The 24214-nt window shown below is 37.6% G+C and overlaps 1 protein-coding gene across 1 annotated transcript in view; it reads right to left on the minus strand.

Annotated features, from left to right (window-relative positions):
* Positions 1-24214, minus strand: part of LOC150097442 (BBSome complex member BBS2-like) — a 539668-nt gene that overhangs the window by 225681 nt on the left and 289773 nt on the right. Inside the window, exon 11 of the mRNA XM_090406918.1 lies at positions 13758-13868. Coding sequence (XP_090263044.1) covers positions 13758-13868 — 111 coding nt within the window. The remainder of the gene's footprint in view (positions 1-13757; positions 13869-24214) is intronic.

Here is a 24214-nt window from a genome sequence, read left to right on the forward strand (position 1 = left end):
GTTTGGTTCCTGTACTCAAACTCTTTCATTTTTTCTTCAATAATGTTCATGTATTTTAGACTGCCAGCCTGGTTGGCCGAGTGGTCAGTGTATCCACTCTCCAGCCAAAAGGCTGCGTGTTTGAATCCTGCCGTAGGCATGAATATTTGTGATTGTCTGTGAAAATACTAGTGGTGGTGGGCATTAAATGGCAGTAGTGGAATGAGTGGTGGAGGAAGAGAGTTGTAGAGTAGGTGCCCTCCCTAGTTGAGTCATTGGACTCCCTTTAGGTGTCATGTAATAATAAAATTTTAAATATATATATATTTTTTTCTATGTTCTTACAAAAGTATTCCTATGACTTTTGTTTAGCTAGTTTTACACAGTGTTTAACTTTCTTATATTTGTCTCTGTATTCCCTAAGAGCACAAGCTGACTTATTTGCCAGAAACTTTTGATATGCTTTCTTCTTTTCCTTCACTGCCTCATTAACTTCCTATATCCACATTTTTTCTATTTCGATGAGTGTAGGAATGATTATGAAGTGCTGAGTGCAGTTTCACAGGTTTTAAGTCTGAATGGGCAGACAATGACATTATGTAAGGATAACTGTTTGTCTAAGGGGATGTTGAAATGCATGCAAATGCCCAAAGTATTAGAAATAAAGGAGAGGAGTTTTTAGTATTGGTCAGCTCAGCTTTACCAAAAATCATTGGCATCAGCAAGACCTGGTTGTCAAAGAATGATGTAATTACAGAGATAGAATATAATGGATATTGTATTTTCAGGAAAGATAGAAGAAATAAGACAAGAGGAGGGGTATTATTAATGATAGCTGAAGACCTTCAACCAACATCTGAGATGCACTCAGATGTATTCACATTGTTAATTTTCAATATACTGAGTACCTCCACTACATCAATGCTTGCTTCAGTCTCTGTCACCTCAGTAACATGAAAGTCATCACATGGATGATATACCCTTGGAAAGTGATCAATTCGTAACTGAACTATTCCTTCTGCTTCTGTCACTTTCCTATTATCAGCACTGAGTAAAGTTATCTTTTCCTAATCATTCTTTCTCTTATTTAAATTAAGGGGATATTTAATCCCACATTATTTCAAAGCCGAATAAGAAAACTCTAAGATAGAAATCAAAGTTTCATGTCGAATATAGCAAACTATAAAAGTTCGGCGAGTCTAAATGTGAGCAAACACCTGGGTGGCACAATACCGGGCAACTCGTTGTAAAGGTGGATAAAGCTATGATCGCTATTCTTAGTATTTGCCCTAATGTAAAATTCATCCCATAGAAGATGTATGTTATTTTACATTAAGGGAGATAGGTCACTACCCAGACCAGTTTCAACCTTTATTGAGGTCTCATCAGTGTAGGTAGGCCAAATAATACCAAGATTATAGGGGATGAGTTTTTACATTAGGGCAAATACTAAGAATAGCGATCGTAGCTTTATCCACCTTTACAACGACTTGCCTGGTATTGTACCACCCAGGTGTTTGCTCACGTTTAGACTCGCCGAACTTTTATAGTTTGCTATATTCGGCATGACACTCTTTGATTTCTATCTTAGAGTTTTCTTTTTCGGCTTTGAAATAATGTGGGATTAAATATTCCCTTAATTTAAATAATTTTAACATCGCCGAAGTGAAGCCTTTTGGCTCTTTATTTTATTAATTCTTTCTCTTACTTGCTATGAAGCAAAAAACTCTTGGATTTACATTTCCATTTGGCCTGCTTAGCTAATTTTTTCTCAAATTCTGATTTAGCCTTCCTTATCATGCTAGTTACCCTTCTTGCTTGTGCTTTATACTGTTCATAGGCATGCTGATCACCTTGTTGTTTATATTCCTTCAAATGCTTTCTTCTTTTTGCAGCTCCTGCTTTATATTGCTAATCACCCACTCAATCCTTACTCAGTTTATCCTCCTGACCCTGGGTATGTATGCACTCTGATACCACCTGACTCAAACAATCCTTGACCAGTTCCCATGCACTAATGACATTCATTACATGTAGTTTTTTATAACATGGCACTACTCCAAGTTGCCTCTGAAGTTTTTCTTGATTGCTAACTTTGTAAGTCTGCATAAGCCCTTTCTTGACTGAAATTTCCACATGTTGAGCAATCTCTCAGGACAAGACTGCATGGTCACTTTCTCTGATCAGAGGTAGAGTTATTACTCCAGTTATAGATGAATCTCCTGATGCTATTACCAGATCCAACACTCTCAAATCCCTGGTCCCTTCCACAATGTACTATTTCAGGTAATTGTCCCTTGGTAACTGTATAAATTACATTTCCATTTTGCCATGTGCCCTTTCCTCCTTCCAATCTATATCACCTTAATCGAAGTCTCCCATGACAATTGCTCAGTCTGCACTCATTGTGCTGATCTGCTGATGCATGTTGTCTACTTTTCTTTTGGACCCCCAGGTCTATAGCAGCAACCAACAATATATTTTGTTCTATTGGCCTGTATCTCAGATGTTGGTTGAAGATCTTCAGCTATCATTAATAATACTCCTCCTCCTCTTGTCTTATTTCTTCTATCTTTCCTGAAAATACAATATCCATTATATTCTATCTTTGTAATTACATCATTCTTTGACAACCAGGTCTTGCTGATGCCAATGATTTTTGGTAAAGCTGAGCTGACCAATGCTAAAAACTTCTCTCCTTTATTTCTAATACTTTGGGCATTTGCATGCATTTCAACATCCCCTTAGACCCACATTTACCCTTACATAATGTCATTGCCTGCCCATTCAGACTTAAAACCTGTGAAACTGCACTCAGCACTTCATAATCATTCCTACACTTATCGATCCAAGGGGTCACTACCAATAATTTCCACTATGAGTCTCCAGAGTGTATTCTGGATTGTGTAATGTGGATGTGTTATGGATTATTTTAAGTAACCCATAAATTCACAGAGGCCTAGAATTATACAGTTTAAGTTTTTGGACAGCTTAAGGAGTCAAGATACTGCTTTGTCCAATAATATTTGGAGTGTCTTTTTTGTACTTGGGTAGGGTCAGCTTCAATTAACTACATTATAGATCAATAACTATCATGTCCATAACCATGCTTTAGCTACAAAGAAAATATCCAATCATTTATGACAAAAATAGAAGAATGAAGCATCTACCATAATGCTAATAACATTCGGCTTTTTAAAATTTTTAAATTTGCAAAGCCTCTAAAAAGTAATTTTTCCAAAGTGGAGGTCTCTGCAATTAAAAAAGATAAGCCAAAACCAGAATATTATCACAAAAGCAGATGAGGGTAACACTAAAGTAGTACTTGATCACTTTGAACATGACTGACATAATAATATTTCAAGTTACATAAGAAGTAGATATATAATTATGTGATCATAGCTGCTGTTGTCCAGATAAAATCTATAAGAATTTGGTTTGGCAGAGGATGGAAATCAAACCTTTATTGTGCTTTAATAATAATTACTACTACTATTATTATAATTTATGTAAAGAGGATTAACCACCCATTCAGAACATCAATCAGGTTTCAAAGATCTAGTTAAGTGGTCAAGTTACTTGGTTGTGCCAGGCTGCTGAACCTAACATATAAGAAGAAAATGGAATTATTATTAATAGCACACTTTCATGGAGTCAATAGATTCACATAGGAGGTATTTTTCAGCAAGCAACACCTCTATCATACTGAAATTCATAACTTGTTCATACTCCTAGAAATCACATTAGCACTCCATTCCATTTACCATCTTCAAATAAAAAATATACTTCTTACTGCCCCCTTCTTCACCACACTTTTACATGCCTTCCAGGAATGGCCTCTTGTTCTTCCTGTCCATTCAATGTATAATCCCTTCAGTATTAATGCTGCCAAATATCTTCGCCAACTTAAACATTACTATCATATCACCTTTCTTTTACCTATCATCATCATCAAATTCCTGCCATGTACCCACAAGGGGTGTACAGGATATGATAGTACTACATGAAAAAATTATATCATTACTAACTTCCTATCTACAATTTTCCTCCAAATCAGTCTGTTACTTGTCAAGACATCAACATTATCAGATCTTATATTTCTATCGTCTAAGGCACTTGTACCGTATCAATCCACCTATATCTTGGTCTTCCTCTGTGTCATTTTGCTGCCAACCTGGCAGAGAACACTTGTTTTTCTAATCTTTACTAGCTCATTCTATTTAAGTGACCATACCACCTGAGATTAGCTCTGCTAATGCATTCCTGGATGCTGACAACGTCAAGTTCTTTCCTAATATCCTCGTTTTTAATATGATATTGCCATTGATCCCATCTGTTCATGCCTATAATCTTTCTTAGGACTCTCATATCTGCGGTCCCTAGTCTTTGGTCAAGTGTTTTACTTCTGACCCAGCTCTCAGATCCATAAGTTAAAACTGGTTTGAACACTGTCTTGTATAGATAATTTTGTGTTCCGACTAATTTCTCTCTTATTCCATATGAATTTATTCAATTGACTTCCCACCATACCAGCATTGCTGATTCTGTTGTCTATTTCTATATTTAATTTACCATCTTCAGTAAAAATCGTGCCGAAGTAGCTGAAATGTTTTTCTTGTTCCACAGGTTCTCCATTCACAACACATTTGACATTTTCAATGATTCTGCCTATTTTCATTGTCTTTGTCTTTTTATTGCTGACCTTCATACCATATCTATTACAACAGCTATTCAATTTAGTCAGAGAATCTTGCAGACTTGTAGTGGATTTATTTAGAAGTATAACATCATCCGCATAAAGCAAAGAGCTGACATTAACATCTCCAATTTTGATATCATGTTTAATACCACTTTCCTTCATAATGTGATCTATATAGATAATAAATAACAGAGGGGATAATGTACATCCTTATCTCACACCAGATTTAACGTTAAACCATCTTCCTGTACTTCCATCAATTCTAACTGCTGACTTACAACTCAAATAAAGACTAAGTATTGCTTGATATAATACCCCATTGACACCATATAACTGCAGCATATTGAATAGCTTCTCTCTTGGCACCTTGTCATATGCCTTTTCCAAATCGACAAAACTTAAATACAGATCTTTGTTATATTCCCATGCTTTCTCAACTATTTGTCGTAAAGTGAAGATCTGATCCTGACAGCCTCTGTATGGCCTGAATCCAGCTTGTTCTTCACCAAGCTTTTCTTCCACAATTCTTCTCAACCGTTTCTCAAGTATACTTGCACAGATCTTGCCAGGAACACTCAGTAGGGAAATACCTCTGTAATTCTCACATTCAGTTTTATTTCCCTTTTTATACATGGGTACTATGAGAGCTCTACTCCAATCATTGGGAATTCGTCCCTCTGTCCAGGCTTTCTGAACTATGCAGTGCAGCCACTGTAAGACTCTTATACCACCATACTTCAGCATTTCTGGTCGAATATCATCTACTCCTGCTGCCTTTCCACATTTCAAGCCTTTGATGGCTTTTTCTACTTCAAGTATGGATATGTATTCGTGACTGCATACCTGGTCAGTGTTTTTTACCACTGTGCTGTAATCACTGCTTGTTTCATTTAGAAGATTTTCAAAGTAATTACTTCAAGGATATCTTTTTCTCCAGTTGTCATGTCACCTTTATCATCTCTAACTCCTTTTACAAGCTTTCTTCCATTCCTAAGCTTCTTCAACAACCTCCAGAATATTTTGCCACCTTCTCGATATTTATTTTCTATATTCTTGCCAAAGTCCTCCCATGACTTCTGTTTAGCTAGTTTTACACAAGCTGACTTATTTGACAGAAACTTTTGATATGCTTTCTTCTTTTCCTTCACTGCCTTAACTTCTTGTGTCCACCAGGGAGTTCTGATTTTTTTATCCTTGCAGACAACCTCACCACATTCCTCTCTGGCAGAATCGATCAATCAATGTTTTCTTCAGCGTTTGCCACTGAATCTCCAAGGTTTGATTCCTGTTCTCAACTCTTTCATTTTTTCTTCAATAATCTTTGTGTATTTTAGTCTACAGTTCACATCTGAGAACTGCTCAACTTTTATTCTCTTTAAAACTTTTTTACATGTTATTCTTTTCAATATGAAAATCAATTTTATCCTGCTCAAGACTAAATAGTGATCACATCCAATTTCAAATCCTCTATACACTCTGGTGTCCTGAACCAGGGAGAAAACATCACTATCAACAATAACATAGTCAATGAGACTTTTCTTATTCCTAGCCTCTTCTCTCCATGTGAATTTGTGCACATTTTTATGTTGGAACATGGTGTTAGTAATAACCAGTCCATGTCCTGAGCAGAAATCAAACAGATATTTACCATTATTATTAGCTTTGCTCTTTTCTCCAAATTTTCCCAAAATATTTTTATATGTCTCACAATCATTTCCTACTCTGCTATTTAGATCCTTAACAAGGACCAAATTTTCCTTTTTCATTGTGTCAGTTGCTTTTTTCTAAAGCCTCAAAAAATACCTCCACTTCTACCTTAGTAGAACGTTCTGTGGGACGATAGGCACAAATAAGTCTCATTGTCCAGTTCCCCATTCTCATATTTGCCCACATTACTCTACTTGAGACTGACTGCCATTCAAGAAGATTAGCCTCGTATTTTGTGTTGAATACTATGGCTACTCCTTCTTTTCCTTGATTGTCATTGCCTGAATATAACATTTTGTATTTATTGCTCAGAAAGATGGGATTGGGAAGCAGCATTGTCAGTACTGACACAAGGTTGAAGCCAAATGATGACGGAAAAGCTTGTGATCAGAGATTTGCAGATGGCAATATGATTATATTGTGTATGTCTGTAATACTGTGGAGCAGAAAGCAAACGGAGAAACTACTGCTCTACCTTATCTTCAGAACAACCACCATAGCGAGCAAACCCTTACAATTGGCCCCCCCCCCCCCACCCCCCCCCCCCCCCACCCCCCCCCCCCCCCACCCCCCCCCCCCCCCACCCCCCCCCCCCCCCACCCCCCCCCCCCCCCACCCCCCCCCCCCCCCACCCCCCCCCCCCCCCACCCCCCCCCCCCCCCACCCCCCCCCCCCCCCACCCCCCCCCCCCCCCACCCCCCCCCCCCCCCACCCCCCCCCCCCCCCACCCCCCCCCCCCCCCACCCCCCCCCCCCCCCACCCCCCCCCCCCCCCACCCCCCCCCCCCCCCACCCCCCCCCCCCCCCACCCCCCCCCCCCCCCACCCCCCCCCCCCCCCACCCCCCCCCCCCCCCACCCCCCCCCCCCCCCACCCCCCCCCCCCCCCACCCCCCCCCCCCCCCACCCCCCCCCCCCCCCACCCCCCCCCCCCCCCACCCCCCCCCCCCCCCACCCCCCCCCCCCCCCACCCCCCCCCCCCCCCACCCCCCCCCCCCCCCACCCCCCCCCCCCCCCACCCCCCCAATCAAGGATGCAGAAGGTTACAAGTGGGGATTTCACAGGGCTCAGTACCGAGGCTCTGCTGGAGGATCTTGAAGTGATAACTGATAGAAACTTCATTTCAGGGGACACATTGCAAAGGTGATGAAGCAATCTCAAAGGACTGCTGCAATACCCAGAAGGATGCTGACTAGCAGAGTCAGAAGAGTTGTAATTCCATTGCATAAATGCAATGATCACACTACAATGGTCACTAAGATTTGAAGGGGATAAATTATCCTTGGAATGAGTGTAGAGGAATGTGGACTGCAAAGTTTGGTAGATAACAGAAGGAAAGGTGATATGACTGAGACATTTAAACAGTTCAGAGGCAGTTAGATGGTTGACACTAGGAATTTTTTGTATGATAGAACAAGGGGGAAGAAGCAGGGACAAAGGGCAATCCCTAGAAGTTGTGATAGTCAGTCATGGGCAAGAGGGCAAGGAGTGGTTTCTTTGCATGGAGGGGTGGTTGAAATGTGGAATACATTTCCTAATAAGAGGTGGTGAGAGTGGTCTATTATACCACTCTTTCATTGTTCATGAATGAGTTTAGGGAATGGTATAACAGACTGTGTTATACCATCAAGGATTGGCCTCCCACAATGAGTCTTGCGACTCCACGGAGGTCCTGAATCAGGGCTGGCCCTAGGAATTTTTCCACCCCATGCAATAGCATATTTTGCCACCCCTTCCCCCAAAAAATCTCTTTTAATGATATCTTAAAGCAATGATCTTAAGCTAGTCTTCAACATGTCTGATAATTAATTCTAAATAAGCAGCATTAGCTAATGAAAATTCATAAGTTAATGAACAATTATCATAAACTATATTTTTTACAAAAAGAGAGAGAAAATTAACCCTTTAACAGTGGAATTTTGTTCTGAAAATGTGCATCTGCATGGGTAATTAAAATCAAGTGAAGATGAGTATATTCATCAAACACAGAGTAATGCACCTGCTGCAAATTTTAATTAAATTATAACAAAGTGGCAATTATTAAAAGTTAGTTTATTTGAAAAATCAATAATTTTATTGCTCCAAAATTTATTAATATCACAAATACTATCAACACAACCTAAAAAATATTGTTTTTATAATGTATTACTATAAACTTACATGTAAATAATGCTCATCACAAACATGTAACTATGGTAATTATACTTTTTTTTAGATTTTAGAACATGCAGCATGTCTTAACATCAATTAATTACATTTTCCCTGTTAAAATGAAACCTTTCTTGCTTTCATATTTGCAAAATCACAAATATTTTCTGACTGGTTTCATGTTCAATCGAAATAATGGCAACAACTTCCAATCAAGTTTCAGCCATTGTAGAACATAAATAAGTTTTAATAAGCTTTAGTTTTGAAAGACTATGCTCGCCGCTTGCAACTGTTATTACCGGTAACGACAGTACGATTCTTAAGGCTACTGCAACATTAGGAGCAAAATTATTTTCAACTATATGACGTAGTACTTCATTTGGCAGTGTATTTTCTGGTAGTAAGCAGGAAACTACTCTCAATTCATAAAATAGCTCAATGTCACAAAATCTTTCGTGGATTGCTACATCAATAATAAGAACGAAAAACTCAATTTTAAATTTTGTTTTGGGATCAGAAATAGGGTCATCTTTTGTTTAATAATCATGTTGTTTTTTCTGTCGATGCACTCCAGTACTTACAAACATTGGTTTCAAATTAGAATCAGCTTGAACTTATTCAGCTAATGTTGTAGCATCTGCAAAAAAATTTTGAAATTATTCATCATTTCTGATATTCTCAAGCCTTTGGAGAACATTTCTTAAAGTATATATGGCAGTAGACAATTCTATTGTTATGCTTTACAATAATTTATTAGCAACATTAATTTCATTTAAAACATAGTACCATATAACCAAACAACATAAACATTTAAAATCTCTGAGCTTAAGGGTAAGAGTTTAGCTTCGTGTCTCGCCATTTTGTCCACTGACTCATCATCAGCAATTTCTATCAAAGCATCATAAAATTCATCAATATAATAACATAAAGGATGAATGGCTTCGATTCTAGATTCCTGCAGGTGGTACTAAGCGGCTTGAGAATTAGTGTTGTAATATGTTTTTTAAGGATTCACCAATTCAAAGTTGATGCTGAGAAAAACACATACAATTTCTGAACTGTTTCAAAGAATGAAATCCCTTCACTAGATGACGTAGAAGCATCACTGACAACTAAGTTCAGAGAATGAGAAGAGCAAGGTATAAAAAAGCTCTCACGTTCAAGTCTCTAATGCATTGTTGAACTCCATGTTTTCCTTTCATGTTTGATCCATTGTTGTAACCCTGGCCACACATGCTTGCAATAGGAATATTCATATCTGACAATTTTTTAAGAATACATTCAGTTAAAACTGAGTCTGTAGTGGCTTCTACAGAATGAAACCAGCAAAGTGCTCATAGATATTGATATCACCTAGATCAATATTAACAAATCTTACAATTAGTGTTAATTGTTCAATATGACTTACATCTGAAGTACAGTGTGCAACAATGCTGTAATATTTAGCATTCTGCACCATAGAAATTATTTTACTTTTTATGGCCCCAGAGAGAAGCGAAATCAATTCATTTTGAATGTTTTTCCCAAGATAATGTTGGGCCAATCCAGAAGATACTCTCAGTAAATGTTCAGACATAGCATTATCGAATCTGGCAATTAATTCAACAAGCTTCAAAAATTGCCATTATTATGAACATACAATTTATCAGATGTTCCCTGAAAGGGCAAACATTGTTGAGCTAAAAATTGAACAATGGCAATTAGGCATTCTATTATGCTCCTCCAGTGCCAAGCCTCTGCATTTAACAATTTTTGTTGTGTTGAATCAATTGTCTGTTCTAATTTAAGCCTAGACAATCCACTTCTTGTGGGACTCCAAGTAGTTTTTAGAATTTTTGTGTTCATTAAGATACAGATATAAATGCCCCCAACGTTATATCCATCAGCAGTGAGTGAAATTTTATTACTGAAAAACAACTTACAACACAAACAAAATACAGAATCTTTTTCTTTAGAACACACTAACAAAGACCGATTAATATGTTCGGCATTGCTTAGTTCCCTTCTAGTGTAATGATTTAATAAAAATTTCTGACTGTTAGAGCTGCATGGAAAAATGAAATCACTTTTTGTTCTTGCCAGCAGACCTTTCATTATGATTTCCAGTCTTCTGGCATCATTTAAAGAGGGATTTCATTTTGCTGGATCAATGTTCATTTCAAGTTCATCACTTAATTTTTTTGAAGAGGAAAATGTTAAATCAGTTTTGTTTTTGTCCTCATTGTTACTAATATCGACATTACTGGAATCACAATTAGAAGTATTTGCCATGAGCTCAGAAGTTTTTGTTTTGGTCCTTTTGCTTATTTTCTCTTGTACTACATCAGCGTTTTCAGTTTTTAGATATTTATGCAAAACCCCACATTGTTTCTGAATATCACATTCTTTTTCCGATTTTCATTTCTGATATTCTGTGCCTGATAGTTTTTTCTTTTATCAGACATATTGGAATGCTAAAATTATTTTAAAAGCCAAATCCTAATAACTGTATCATAAAAAGTATTATTAACAATCACTGTACAACTGTATTTATATATTTTGATTCTATTTCTTTAATTGGTTTACTCTTAACCAATTATCTCATTATGATAATAATGAGATAAAATCTCAGCTGGCCTGGTTGGCTGAGTGGTTAGCGTATGTCTGCTCTCCAGCCAAAAAGCTGCGGGTTCGAATCTCTCTGTGGGCATGGATGTTTGTGATTGTCTGTGGAAATATTAGTAGTGGTGGCGGTAGATGGCACTGGTGTAGTTGCAGTTAGTTGTAGTTGATGGATTGAGTGGAGGAGACAGAGAATTGTAGAGTAGGTGGCCTCCCTTGATGAGTCTTTGGACTCCCTGGAGGTGTTATGTAATAATAATAATAATGATGATCGTTTGGTCTCATTAGTTAAATGAAATTTACCCTCAGGTCAAGGTCAGCTCACGAACAACAATGAAATTGGATATAAATGCAAGACAGAAGGTGTTCTGCTACTGTCACATCATCTGATATTAACACTGAGAGTACGATATTAAATGCAACATAATACTACTACTCATAACTCATAACAAACAGTGACCCCACTTAAGTGGGAGAAGCTGAAGAAGAAGAAGAAGAGAGAATACTACATTATTTAAATGATTATGATTTTTAAAAAATATACAGTACAATGAAGTTTCATTATGTAAAATTAACTAACAACATCCTGAAGTCTGGTTTCAAGAGAAGGAATAAATGACTTTTTATGATTTAATTTTCATATAGTTTAAGCCAATTTTGCTGCCCCATGCAAATGGCCGACAGAGCACGTGTTTCTCTGTTGGTACAGTCGGTCCTGTCCTGAATAATGATAATAAATGCAGCCAATCTTTTTTTAAGCCATCCTGTCTCCCTCTCAATCTGATCCATAATTTCACATATTACATAACTTTTGTCTCAGCCATCATCACTGTCATATCTTGGGAGAACTAACGACTTTCTTAATTAAACTATTATCTTTCATCTCCTAGAATTTCTTAAAATCCCTTCATTTTTTCTCACCTTCTAAGTTATTTGTGCTAACAGCCTCTACTCACCATATCTCTAACAATGAAATCTCCACACAATGGCATATAATCCTCCTTTAGCACTTCTTTCATTCTCAGTCAATCTCTTCTTAAATTTAAAGATTCAATTTCATTCTCGCATGCTTCATTTCAATCTTTATTCTCACCACTTTTATTTAAGTTATACTACTCTTTCCATTCCTTTTTTTTTCAGTCTGTTACTTTTTTGTCCATAATACTTTCATCTATCACTAGACTTTTTGTGCACATATTCTAACACTTTCATTCTTTTCATTTTTCTGTCCCATTTCTTTCCCATTTTAGAAAATAAGTTTTTCTAAAATATATCCACCAGGAGGAGCTCAAAATAAACTCAATGTCAGAGCTGAAGCCACTTTCAAGAATTCTTACTGTTAGCAAGATTAATACTAGTGCAAATAATTGTAGACTATGTATAAACAACTTACACTAACAATATTTTAACATAAAAAAAACCTATTCCTTATAAGCACCTCCGTAGCACAATTGGAAGAAAGACGGTACATTACGCCCTTCGATTGGAATAGGCCAAAGTTCGATTCTCGTCGCGACGGGAGGAATCTTGATCTGGACGATTTCAATCAAAGGTGAGTTAGCCGATCTCATATGGAGGTAGCAGGGTTTTTTCTGCTGGAAACTCGGGTTTTTCATCCCGCATACAGACAAATCAGCCCTTCAGAACACATGCAATTTACAGACAAAAAATACTAGTTGTGGTAATGGTGGAGGTGGGTGGCAGATGGCATTGATGGAGATGATTCGTAGTAGAGGTTTCGGCGTAGTGGTTGAGACAGTTGTAGGTGTCCTCTCGCGATGAGTCTTCGGACACCTTGGAGGTGTCACGAATAATAATAATAATAATAATATATCCAATAAAAAATAAAGCACTATAAGAAATAATAATAAGAAATAATAAAATATTGTTTTCTGGGCACAGTACAAAACAAAGCAATATCCTTTCAGACTGAATGATATATCTTTTAAGGGACTGTTCAAAGGAGCTAAACTTTTTCTTCATCTGGTTCTTTCTTCCTTTACAGAGAATGATGCCTACATGTATACATTCCCAATATCTCTGAACAGCCACACAATTGGCATTTAAAAAGGCTATCTGCATGAATTGTGTTGCTAATTTTAAAATACACCTATTTTAAAAGAAATGACAAAATGTTATTTACTTCTGCAACAGCATCGTATCCACTTTAAAATGGATATGATGCTGTTGTCAGATGAACTTTTTGCCAGGACAGTAAAGATGAAGTAATGGACATGATATTATCCATTACTTAATTTTTTCATACCTGAAAATTCACCATAACACATTCTGCAAATAACAATGGCTGTTTATAACTATTGGGGGGGGAGGGGGGTAGAAAGTTCTGATTAACACCTAGAACAAAAATGATATTAAAGAAACTGATATAACCACAAGAAAGAACATACTAGTAGCAGACTTATGAAGGTAACTTATGTTCTTATATTTTTACATCCTCGTATGTTCTTCCTTGTGGTTATATCAGTTGCTTTAATATCATTTTTGTTCTGGGTATTTATCAGAACTTTCCAGTCCCCCCCCCCCCCTCCTTTCCCCTTGTAACTCTATTTATACACTGAGCTATTTTAAAATATTAAATTTTAGTGGAAAGAGAAATAAAACATACTGGAATAATCCCAAATTCATCACTTGGTTGACTAGCTCTTCCCAATGTCCTCAAGGTTCCACTACCAACTCTATCATTTTCTTCATAATTTCGTAACTCGAGTAAAAGTGCCTGAAATCAAAAAAGAAGCTTTTGGTATATGTATTAAAATTATAAACAAGAAAGCAACATTATTGAATAAATGAAACACATTCAGCTGCTTTTAAAGGTACTCTGCAACAATTCAGCTTTTAAACAATGTATTTTAATAACTATTCTCAAGGTTAAAATACATCACAGAGTACCTCTGACAGCAGTTGTGAAAAGTCACTCTTAATTTAAAAAAAAAAATTGTCCTAAGTTAAAGTTCTTGAATATCATTATTATTCTGGACCTCCATGGAGTAATAAGATTAATCATGGAAGGTCCACCTTACACAGCACAGTCTATCATGTTACTCTTTGTTTACTGTCTGCACACTAGGTTCCCTAACAGGCAATGCATTCCATACTCCTGCAACTCTTACTTCTTGCAAAACACTCACTTCTTACTCTCTTATTCACTACATCCTTTTGCAACTTCTAGGGATGGTCTCTTGTTCTTTCCATTCTGCTATGTGAAAAACTTCCTAGTCTCAATTCAATAAATAGCTATCAACAGCTTAAATACCTTAATAATACTACCTGCTCTTCATTTTTCCACAAGAGTTGGCAAATTACATGTCATCAGTCTATCTTCATAATTAATGTTCTGCAACCCAATATCATTTTCATTATCCATCACTGTACATCTGATATAGTTATTTCATCCTGGGTTTCTTGGGGATGAAGAAGCTGTGGAGAGGATTCATAGGCAAGTGACCAAGATAGTGAGTGGCCTGAGGAATGCACCATATAGATTGAGGATAAATTGAAGGCGTCTGGATTGCAGAAGTTGGTTGATAGGAGAAAAAGAGAGGATATGATAGAAACATTCAAGTTACTTAAAGGGTTTTATAGGATTGATGCAGGGAAAATATTTCAGCACTTGGCAAGAGGGACCAGAACAAGGGGTCATCCCTTAAATAAAGGTGTGGTTAGTAGGGGCATGAGGACTAGATTTTTTGCTTGGAGAGTTGTGAATGAGTGAAATGGGTTGCCAAAGTCAGTTGTGAGTACTTTGCAGGGAAAATATTTCAGCACTTGGCTTGAGGGACCAGAATAAGGGGGTCATCCCATGAATAAAGATGTGGCTAGTAGGGGCATGAGGACTAGATTTTTTGCTTGGAGAGTTGTGAATGAGTGAAATGGATTACCAAAGTCAGTTGTATTTTGTCTGTTAATAGGTTCCAGGAGAGGTATGATAGATTGTGTGGATAGTTTGAGTCTCCCACAATGAGTCTTCAGACTTCATGGAGGTGACCATATAATAATCCTTTCTTAAACTCTGGTGACCAGATCTGAGCACAGTAATCCAGATGTGGTATGAGCAAGGCTATAATGTTTCTACCACCCTCTTATCTCTGCTAGTCAACATCCTCTTCAATACTGCAGCAATCCTCTGCATTGTCTTCCAAACATTTGTTATATATCCTCTGAAATTCAAATTTCTATCTGCCATCATTCCAAGATTCCTTGGATCTTGGAATGATGACAATGAAACCATTTGAGGATTCAAAATTTCAAACATTACATCTATCAGTATTAACTGACATTCTTATTTATTCCACCACCTTTTCAACTTATTCAAATCCTCCTGAAGAGCCACAATCAGCATTATTAGTAATACAACTCCCATTAGCTTCACATAATCTGCAAATAAGTATATATCTCTCTGTAATCCAGAGACAATATCAATGACATAAATCTTGAACAGTAACATTCTAAGTCTTGAACTCTGCTGAACCCTCCACTTGTAACTTTGTTAATCCCTAATACTGATTCCCATACATGACTCTCTGATATCTATCAACAAGGCCTATTTCCAATTCAATCTAACAGCCTAATATCTAAACCTATATACTGCATCCTAAATATATCAACTTATTGTGTTACACCCTATCAAATGCTTTTGCGAAATCCAGAAAATGAGAGCCCAGTACAGATAACACTCTAGTTAGTTTATTATAAAATGCTGCCAGATTACTAAAATAAGAACACTCCATTAACATATCCATGCTGGTTTTCATAGATAACATTAACCTTATTTGTCCTATTTCCGTATACAATTCTTACCAACTTTTTCAAAATCTTAACATCTACAGGGGAAATATAAACCAGTCTTTACCTCAATACTTCCATTTTAAACCGCCACTCTTAAGCAATAAAATCAATGGCACTATCAGTTCCTTAGCAGGCGCCCTTAAAACAGATAGTATCAATGACAGAATTATCAAAAATGAGAGTATTAGGAAGGAACGTGCTATTTTTAGCATTCAGGAATGTGTAAGCAGCTAATCTCAGGTGATATGGTAAACTGGAGAGTAAAGGTTAGCAAAAGAAGTACTTTTTTCCCAGGATAGTAAAGAGGAAGATCAAGATTATGTTAAAGCTTAAGTGCTGGTAAGACATCATGTTGGAGGTTTAATGGAGTATTTATGGCACTAAGTAAGAATAAAAAAACTAATTTAATGCTTCCAATATTTTGTCTCAGTCACTGCGGCATCTTCAGGGAGTACAAATAACACTTGTAACATACAAACACAAAGACAACACATACTCAACGAAACAAGCAGGTGAATCTAAAGTCCTATCTAGATGGTGACCCTCTATGTGTATTTGTAGGCCGAGGATGTAAACTGGGACCTCTGATGATTACTGTTTCCCAAATTTTGGGAAGTTTTATGCATATATATATTTGTTCAAATTAGGTTGATTTCTGAGTGCAGCTGCAGATTCCAAAAACAAATATGGATGCATAAAACTTCCCAAAATTTGGGAAATAATAATTATCAGAGGTCCCAGTTTACATCCTAGGCTGCCTAAAGATGCCTATGGGGGGGTGCACCACCCAGATAGCACTTTAGAGTCACCCATGTGTTTTCTTTGAGTGTGTGTGTGTGTTACAGTGTTATTTGTACTCTCGATTGTTTTCATGTGATGTGAAGCTGGGAAGGGATACCACATCTGTACTATTAGTAATAGTGCAGATGTGGTAGCCCTTCAAGAGGATGGTTAAATGCATGGGGCTATTAGTTTAATTCAGCTACATGTAAAGTCTTGAAGTTTCAGATACATCGATTGGAAGCTGCATTGGAGGAAATGTACTGGAGGAAGTAGTGAAGGCAAAGAATCTTGGGGTGATAACTGATAGAAACTTGATTTCAGGGAACACACTGCAAAGGTGATAAAGCAGAGGATTGTTGCATGCTGAGAAGGACATTGACCAGAAGAGTCAGAAGAGTTGCAATTCCATTGCATATAACACTGATCAAACTACACCTGGACTATTGTACTCAAATTTGGTCTCCAGGATTTGAAGGGGGATAAATTGACCTTGGGAAGGGTGCAGAGGATTAACAAAGATGATATCAGGAATGGACAATGTTAGTTATGAGGATAGACTGAGGAAATGTGCATTGCAAAGTTTGGTAGATAGAAGAAGAAGAGGTGATGTGATTGGGATATTTAAACTGTTGAGATGTAGTTATAGGGTTGACACCAGGGAGTTGTTTCATTTGGTGGAACAGGGAAAAGGAAGGAGGACAAAGTGCGATCCCTGAAAGTTATGAAAGTCAGTCATGAGCAGGGGTGAGGAGTGGTTTCTTTGCATAGAGGGTAGTTGAACTGTGGAATGCACTGCCTGATAGAATGGGGAGAGCAAGAAAAGTGAATGAATTAAAGGAGTGGTATGATAGACTGTGTTTCCTAGGGTTGGCCTCCCACAATAAGTCATGTGACTTATTGTGGGAGGACCTCAATTCAGAACCTCCATAGAGTCACAAGATATTGTGACTCTATGGAGGTTCTGAATTATAATAATAATAATGTGACTATTTCCATTACACAAATCTTAACATAATATAAAGTCTAAATTTCCCCTATTTCAGAATACTGTTCTAATGTTTGGGGTGAGTCACCAAAAACTTCCCTAAATATGCTTGACGCTGGACAGAAGTGGGTAGTCCAATTAATAGATAAGCCATCTCTCACAAGTTTCTACAATTACTATCTTAATGATGTTCTGTTTGCTTTATGCCTTTCTATAGGATTTTCATGGATGCTACTCATGTGAACTGCTATCATCATTTCGCCAATCAACATTCATAACATTTCAACTTCAAACTTAACATTCTCTCTTTTTTTTTTTTTTTCCATCTGCCTCTGTTCCTTGGAGGATAGAACCTCATAATGTCTTTCCAATAAGACTACAATCATCAGTTCTCCAAGAAATGCATCTGTAGTTCCTGCTTTCCTCTCAACCTCTTGCCCACATACATAGCACTTATAATATGTAAGGTTAATATTAATATGTATAGAGAAAACATACCTTAAAAATCCTTCCTTGAATTATCAAATGAGTATGAAAAGTTCAGCAGAATGTTGTTAGTGCATAAAGGAAAACCACATGATTGATCTAAAATTCAGAAATCAAATGAATTTCATGTAATAAATTTAGTTTACTCCTTTATCCAAGTGTGAGCAAACAACGTTAGCACCTGAAAGTATCTTCAGGACTGGGGTAAGGTAGTACAACACCAGGCAACTCGTTGCAAAGGTGGAGCAAGCTAACATCACTACTATTTCAGTATCTCCCATAATGCAAAACACATCTTCTTGCGGATATGTATAATGTTATGCATTAAGGGAAGGGCCACTACCCAGACTAATTTCGACCTTTATAGAGGTCTCTTCAGTGGGAGCTAGGCCCAAGTGGAGATACCAGGCAGAAGCATTAGCAAGGTCATCGCCACCTACAAGAGTTGCCAAAAGGTGTGCCACCTTTTTATTAAATCACTCTGGATTTAGAGAAAGATGTTGAAAGTTTATTTTTCACTTGGTTAGACCTTACTCCAGTCCTGAAGATACTTTCAGGCACAAACTTTGTTTGCTCACACTTGGATAAAGGATTAAACTAAATTTATTATAGTCTAACCAAGTGAAAAATAAACTTTCAAAGAATTTCATATACAACATAAAACATGTTTAAAATAATATATTTCTGAAGGTGCTTTCCAACTGAGGTAAAAAGGATGGCAGGGTTCCTCATAGGAACTATGATTCTTGAGAGGTAAAAACCAAATCCAGAAGATTCACATGTACTATCCATATGATAAAAAGTATGTAATCTTTTCATTCTGAAGTGCATTACTTTACATTTTGCAACATTAAATTGACAACCACTGTAAGCTGCTTGCAATTGCAATTTATTTAAATCATCCTACAAGATATCTACATCAATTTCATCAACTATTGCCTTTCCCAGTTTTGCATCATCAGCAAACAACTGAACATCTGCCGTTAAAGCATTCCCTATATCATTAACATATATTATTGCAATGGTTGGGACATGTTTTGTTTTGCATGTGTAACAAACTAAACCCAGATATTTCTGGATTTATGTTGTTTTCATCTGAATGTTTTCCATTGTCTGAGGTGGTAAGGAACAAGAAACCAACACTTTCTGAAAGTTTTCTGAAAGACAGGATCAAGTTGCATGAGATGCAGACACTAGGTTAGTGATGTCATATTCTGGTTAGCAAATAAATTTTTACACAGCATCATAAAACTAAAATATGTATAATTGTATTAATGCTATATTTCTAACTTTCTAGCTATGTTTATGCAACATAGACAAAATAGGTCAATCCTTGGAAATAAGTTAGCATGGCATAAGTTAAGAGATGTCATACATAAAAGAAAATTGGAGTCAGGACTAGCCTTTCATAACCACCAAATTATCCCATACTGCAGAAGATGGCTGTTTTTTTTTTTTTTTTTTTTTTTGTAATTTCACAGCCATTATGGACATGAAAGATAGTTTGAAAGCCTTATGTAACAATATCAGTAAATGTTTGAATATAATTTTACCATAAATAAGATAATTTTACCATAAATAAGATATGTTGTAAGGAGCTATAACAACAGAGAGAGAGAGAGAGCACAGAAGTATACTAGTAATCAAAGTCTAAAATTCACAAGTATGGAGTGTGAATAAAGATATTAAATTTTATACTTAAATTTAAAATTTATCATCATCATCATCAACAGATTCCTGACATATACTCTCAAGGGGTGTACAGGATATGATAGTACTACAAGAAAAAATTACATCATTACTAACTTCCTATCTACAATTTTCCTCCAAATCAATCTGTTACCTATCAAGACTCCAACATTGTCAGATCTTATATTTCTATCTTCTAAGGCACTTTTTACTGTATCAATCCACCTATATCTTGGTCTTCCTCTGGGTCTTTTTCCTGCCAGGTTGGCAGGAAAAAGACCCAGAGGAAGACTGTTTTGCAATTGCAATGGTTGGGATTCCATTCTGTTCCAATCATACCACGTAAGATTAGCTCTGCTAACACATTCCTGGATGCTAACAATGTCAATTCTTTCTTAATATTATTGTTTTTAATATGATATTGAAATTGATGCCATCTGTTCATGCCCCTAATCTTTCTCAGGACTCTCATATCTGTGGTCTCCAGTCTTCGGTCAAGTGCTGTACTTCTAACCCAGCTCTCAGATCATAAGTTAAAATTGGTTTGAACACTGTCTTGTATACAGCTAATTTAGTATTTTGACTAATTTCTCTCTTATTCCATATAAATTTATTCAGCTGACTTCCTACTATACCAGCTTTGTTGATTCTATTGTCTATTTCCATATTTAATTTACCATCTTCACTAAAAATCATACCTTTTTTTTTCAAGGGGGGGGGGGAATGTTCCACAGTGCAGCAGTTGCAGGTATGAAGGAGGAGGAAAAGAAACTCGTTCTGTTTGTTTCTAGGTGTGCTGTGAAGGGATGTTGAGCAGCAGCTCCACGTGTTCTAACAAGCTTAGTACTGAGTGGAGGAATTATTGATGTTATTTCAGATGAGCATTTCCCATGGAAATATTTGTAGAATATACATACTGCAGAAACCAAATGTCTGTGCAAAAGTAGAGTGAGGGAGTTAGTAAGAGATGGGTCATTAATAAGTCTAATTGCTCTCCTCTGTATTGAGTCAAGCATTTTGAGAGAGCTTTTAGAGATCCCATCCCATATGTGGGAGCAGTATTCAATAGCTGGACAGATTTGTGAATTGTATAATGTTAACAGCTGTTCAGGGATGAAGTCTTGAGCGAAAGAGAAATCCTTGTTTCTTGGAAGCTAAAGATGTAATGGTTGTGATGTGTTTATGCCAGGAGAGGTTTGATGTGAGGATAATTCCAAGAAGAGAGATCTAAACTGTCTGGAAATTTGGGTATCGTCAAAAAGGATACTGGGAAAAAATGTTTGTTTTTTAATTTATGGGAAATAGGACAGAACTTATTAGCTTTGAATCTGATGAGGTTATCCGAACCCCATTGTAGGATGGCTTGGAGATCAGAATTGAGAGTGGTGGTTGATGTTCTGTAGGTATAGGGTGAGTCGTGTAGGGTAAGGTTTATCAAATGAAAGCTAGGAGTGTAGTGTGCTGTTGTCTGCAAAACTGTATTGGGTTGGAGGTCAACTGAAGTAGGTTGTTGATATATAAAGGAAGAGGGTTGGTGAGAGGACAGAATCTTGTGGAACCCTAGCATTAATTGAATGGTGAGAGGATAGGGAGCCATCCATCATCACACACAGTGTGCATCCAGACAGAAAGCTGGCAATCCAACTACAGAAGTCTTGGATCAGAACGAATGATGGCAGTTTGCTTAATAAGCCTTTGTGCCAGACCTGGTCAAAGACTTTGGAGATAAAAAGTGTAATCACTTGAGATTCGCCAAACTTCTCCATGGCATTTGTCCAGAAATGGGTGACATATGTGAGGAGATCTGCTGTTGATTGGCAGTGATGGAATCCATACTGGCGGTCGTTTATTAGGTGGGTGTCTTCAAGCTACTGTTGTGTAGGAGTTGGGAATTGATTTTTTCCATTACTTTAGACAGGTAAGCAAGATAGTGCAGTAGTTGGATAGCAGCGACTTGTCGCCCTTCTTAGGAATGGGCTGAATCTCTTACTCCACTGGAATCTATCCAGTGGAGTAAGAGAGTATATATATAGGTGACACAAGATACGAGTCAGTTCTGGTGTGCAAACTTTCAGGACAATTGGGGTAATGCCATCAGGGCCAGGACACTTTTTTGTGTGTAATTTGGACAGTATTTTTCTGATCTCATAAGGATATTGGGAGCATTGTATGTTGGGTGTCTGGAATGGTTGGGGGACATTTACCATCGTCAGTTATACATGCATTGGAAGCAAAGTATGAAGCCAGAATACTGCCTTTTTCTGTTAGAGATGATGCAATAGAGCCATCTGGGTATGATAAGAGTGGAATAGTGTCGGGCAGAAGTTACAGGCAATTGCTTTGGTGAGAGACCAAAAGGCTCAGCTGCAGTTTGGACAGGCTGCTAGTTTCCTGCTTTTTGCTCTTTCAAACTCTGTTTTGGAAGCATCGATTATTTTTTTTTTGCATCTATTTCGGGCTTCGATATAAGCTCTAAAGGAGGATGAGTTTCTTGATTTCAGGCAGTTATGGTATGTCTGGTGTTTCATCTGTACAGCTCTAGCACATCTTTTGGAAAACCAGGGTATAGTTAGGGAATGGCAGTTCAGAGTACTGTGTGGGATGTATGTATGTTTGCATGTCGGTGAGGATTACTTTGGTAATATGTTCAGTGCATATGTTTGGGTTGGAAGACAGGAAGCAATAGTCCAACAATGGGAATGTGGCATAGAAGTTGTGGAGGCTGTCCGTGCAGGTGTTGTTGCATGGAGGAGGAGGAGATAAGTACTAGATTGTGGTCAGAATTACCTAAAAAGGGGGGGCACTACATTCATTGTGTATTTGGAAGTCATTGGTGAGGAAGAAATCTAGCAGAGTGGTACGGGTTATCTGGTATTCTGGTTGGCATCTGAACAAGTTGTGTAAATGTCGGCAAATGTTTCAACATCTCTGCATGCAAGATCTGTACAATTGGAGGAGGAAAGCCAGCTAGTGTTGTGTACATTAAAATCTCCTAGGAGGATAATTTTGCTGTTTGGAAAGTGGGATCGGAGAAAGTCAATTTTTAAGGAGAGAATTAAAGAGCTCAGAGTGGGTGTTTGCATTCGGGGAGCGATAGAGACAGCAAATGAATTTGACTGAGTGGGGAAGGGATATTTTCAACCAAAGGTTGAAAATATTGAAAAATTGAAATATTGAAAAGGTTGAAAAGTTGGATGCTCTCTTGCAAGGTATATCAGAGCGAATGTATGTGCAGACACCACCCTTGGGACCAAAGCTGTTAAAGAGTGAGTAGTTTGGAAGGTTGATATAAATAGTGCTGGGAGAGGAGAGATTTGAGTTTCTGCAAGAAAGAGTAGGTGAGGTTTGGTAGACTGAAGGTGGTAGTAAACACTAAGGTTGGAGTTTAGTGCAAAAACCAAGTGATGTCACTAGCAGCCACCTTGTGGCTGCTAGTGACATCACTTGGTTTTTGCGCCAATTTAACTTGTCTGTCGATGATCCAACTGTTGTGACCGTTCTGACATTTTTCTTCAAGTTGTCTTCGAAGCTAGTGTCTTTGTTCCCTTTGTGCAAACGATAAATCTGGTCGGGCACGTATGCACTATTGGGGACAAGTGTCTTTGAACTTGTTGTTGATCGCTGTTATTAGTTTTGGTGTGCTTGTGAGCTTGTCGCAAGTCACTTTTACTAGGCATGGAAAGTTTGTCCATCCTTTCTTTTATTTATAGGCCCGAAACGATGTCACCTGACGATATTCTTAGAATCGACGTTGCATTCTTCAGCTAGTTTGTTGATGTGCTCTTTTAATGATTTTCCATTTTCCATTGTAAAATTCAATTTTCCAATGGAAAATGGTTGCTTAAGGGTCAAAGCAGTATAACTGAGAGGAGACCTCCACATAGCCTTTAAAGGAATGTGGAGAACCGACCAGGGCTTCTGACCTAATGTCCAATCCTCACCTTTTCGTGGTGCACCCTGTTGGGTATCTACTTGGATACTGAACGAACAAGGAAGGGCTGGCAATTTGGGATTTAGCTGACCAAATTGTATTCTTATTGGTTAAACCAAAATAAAAAATGATGTACAACATGAAAAAATTTCATGCCAGCTGGCACGTCGCCTGGTTAAACAAGGTCCCTGTTGTTTTCGCCAGGGAACCAGGGTGAACAGCGAAAAGTCAGCTACTGGAACAAATCTGAAAACAAATCCCAACTAAACATCACCAGAGTTAAAGATCGGTACTATCAACGTAAGAAGCCTGAATGGCAAAGAAATGGAGCTAGCTGAGGAATTAGATAAGTACCAAATCGACATAATAGGGGTGACTGAAACAAAAAAGACAAAAACTGGTG

Source organism: Typopeltis vanoorti, chromosome 17, assembly GCF_054136105.1.
Source record: "Typopeltis vanoorti isolate ZY-2024b chromosome 17, IOZ_Tvanoo_1.0, whole genome shotgun sequence".
NCBI lineage: Eukaryota > Metazoa > Arthropoda > Arachnida > Uropygi > Thelyphonidae > Typopeltis > Typopeltis vanoorti.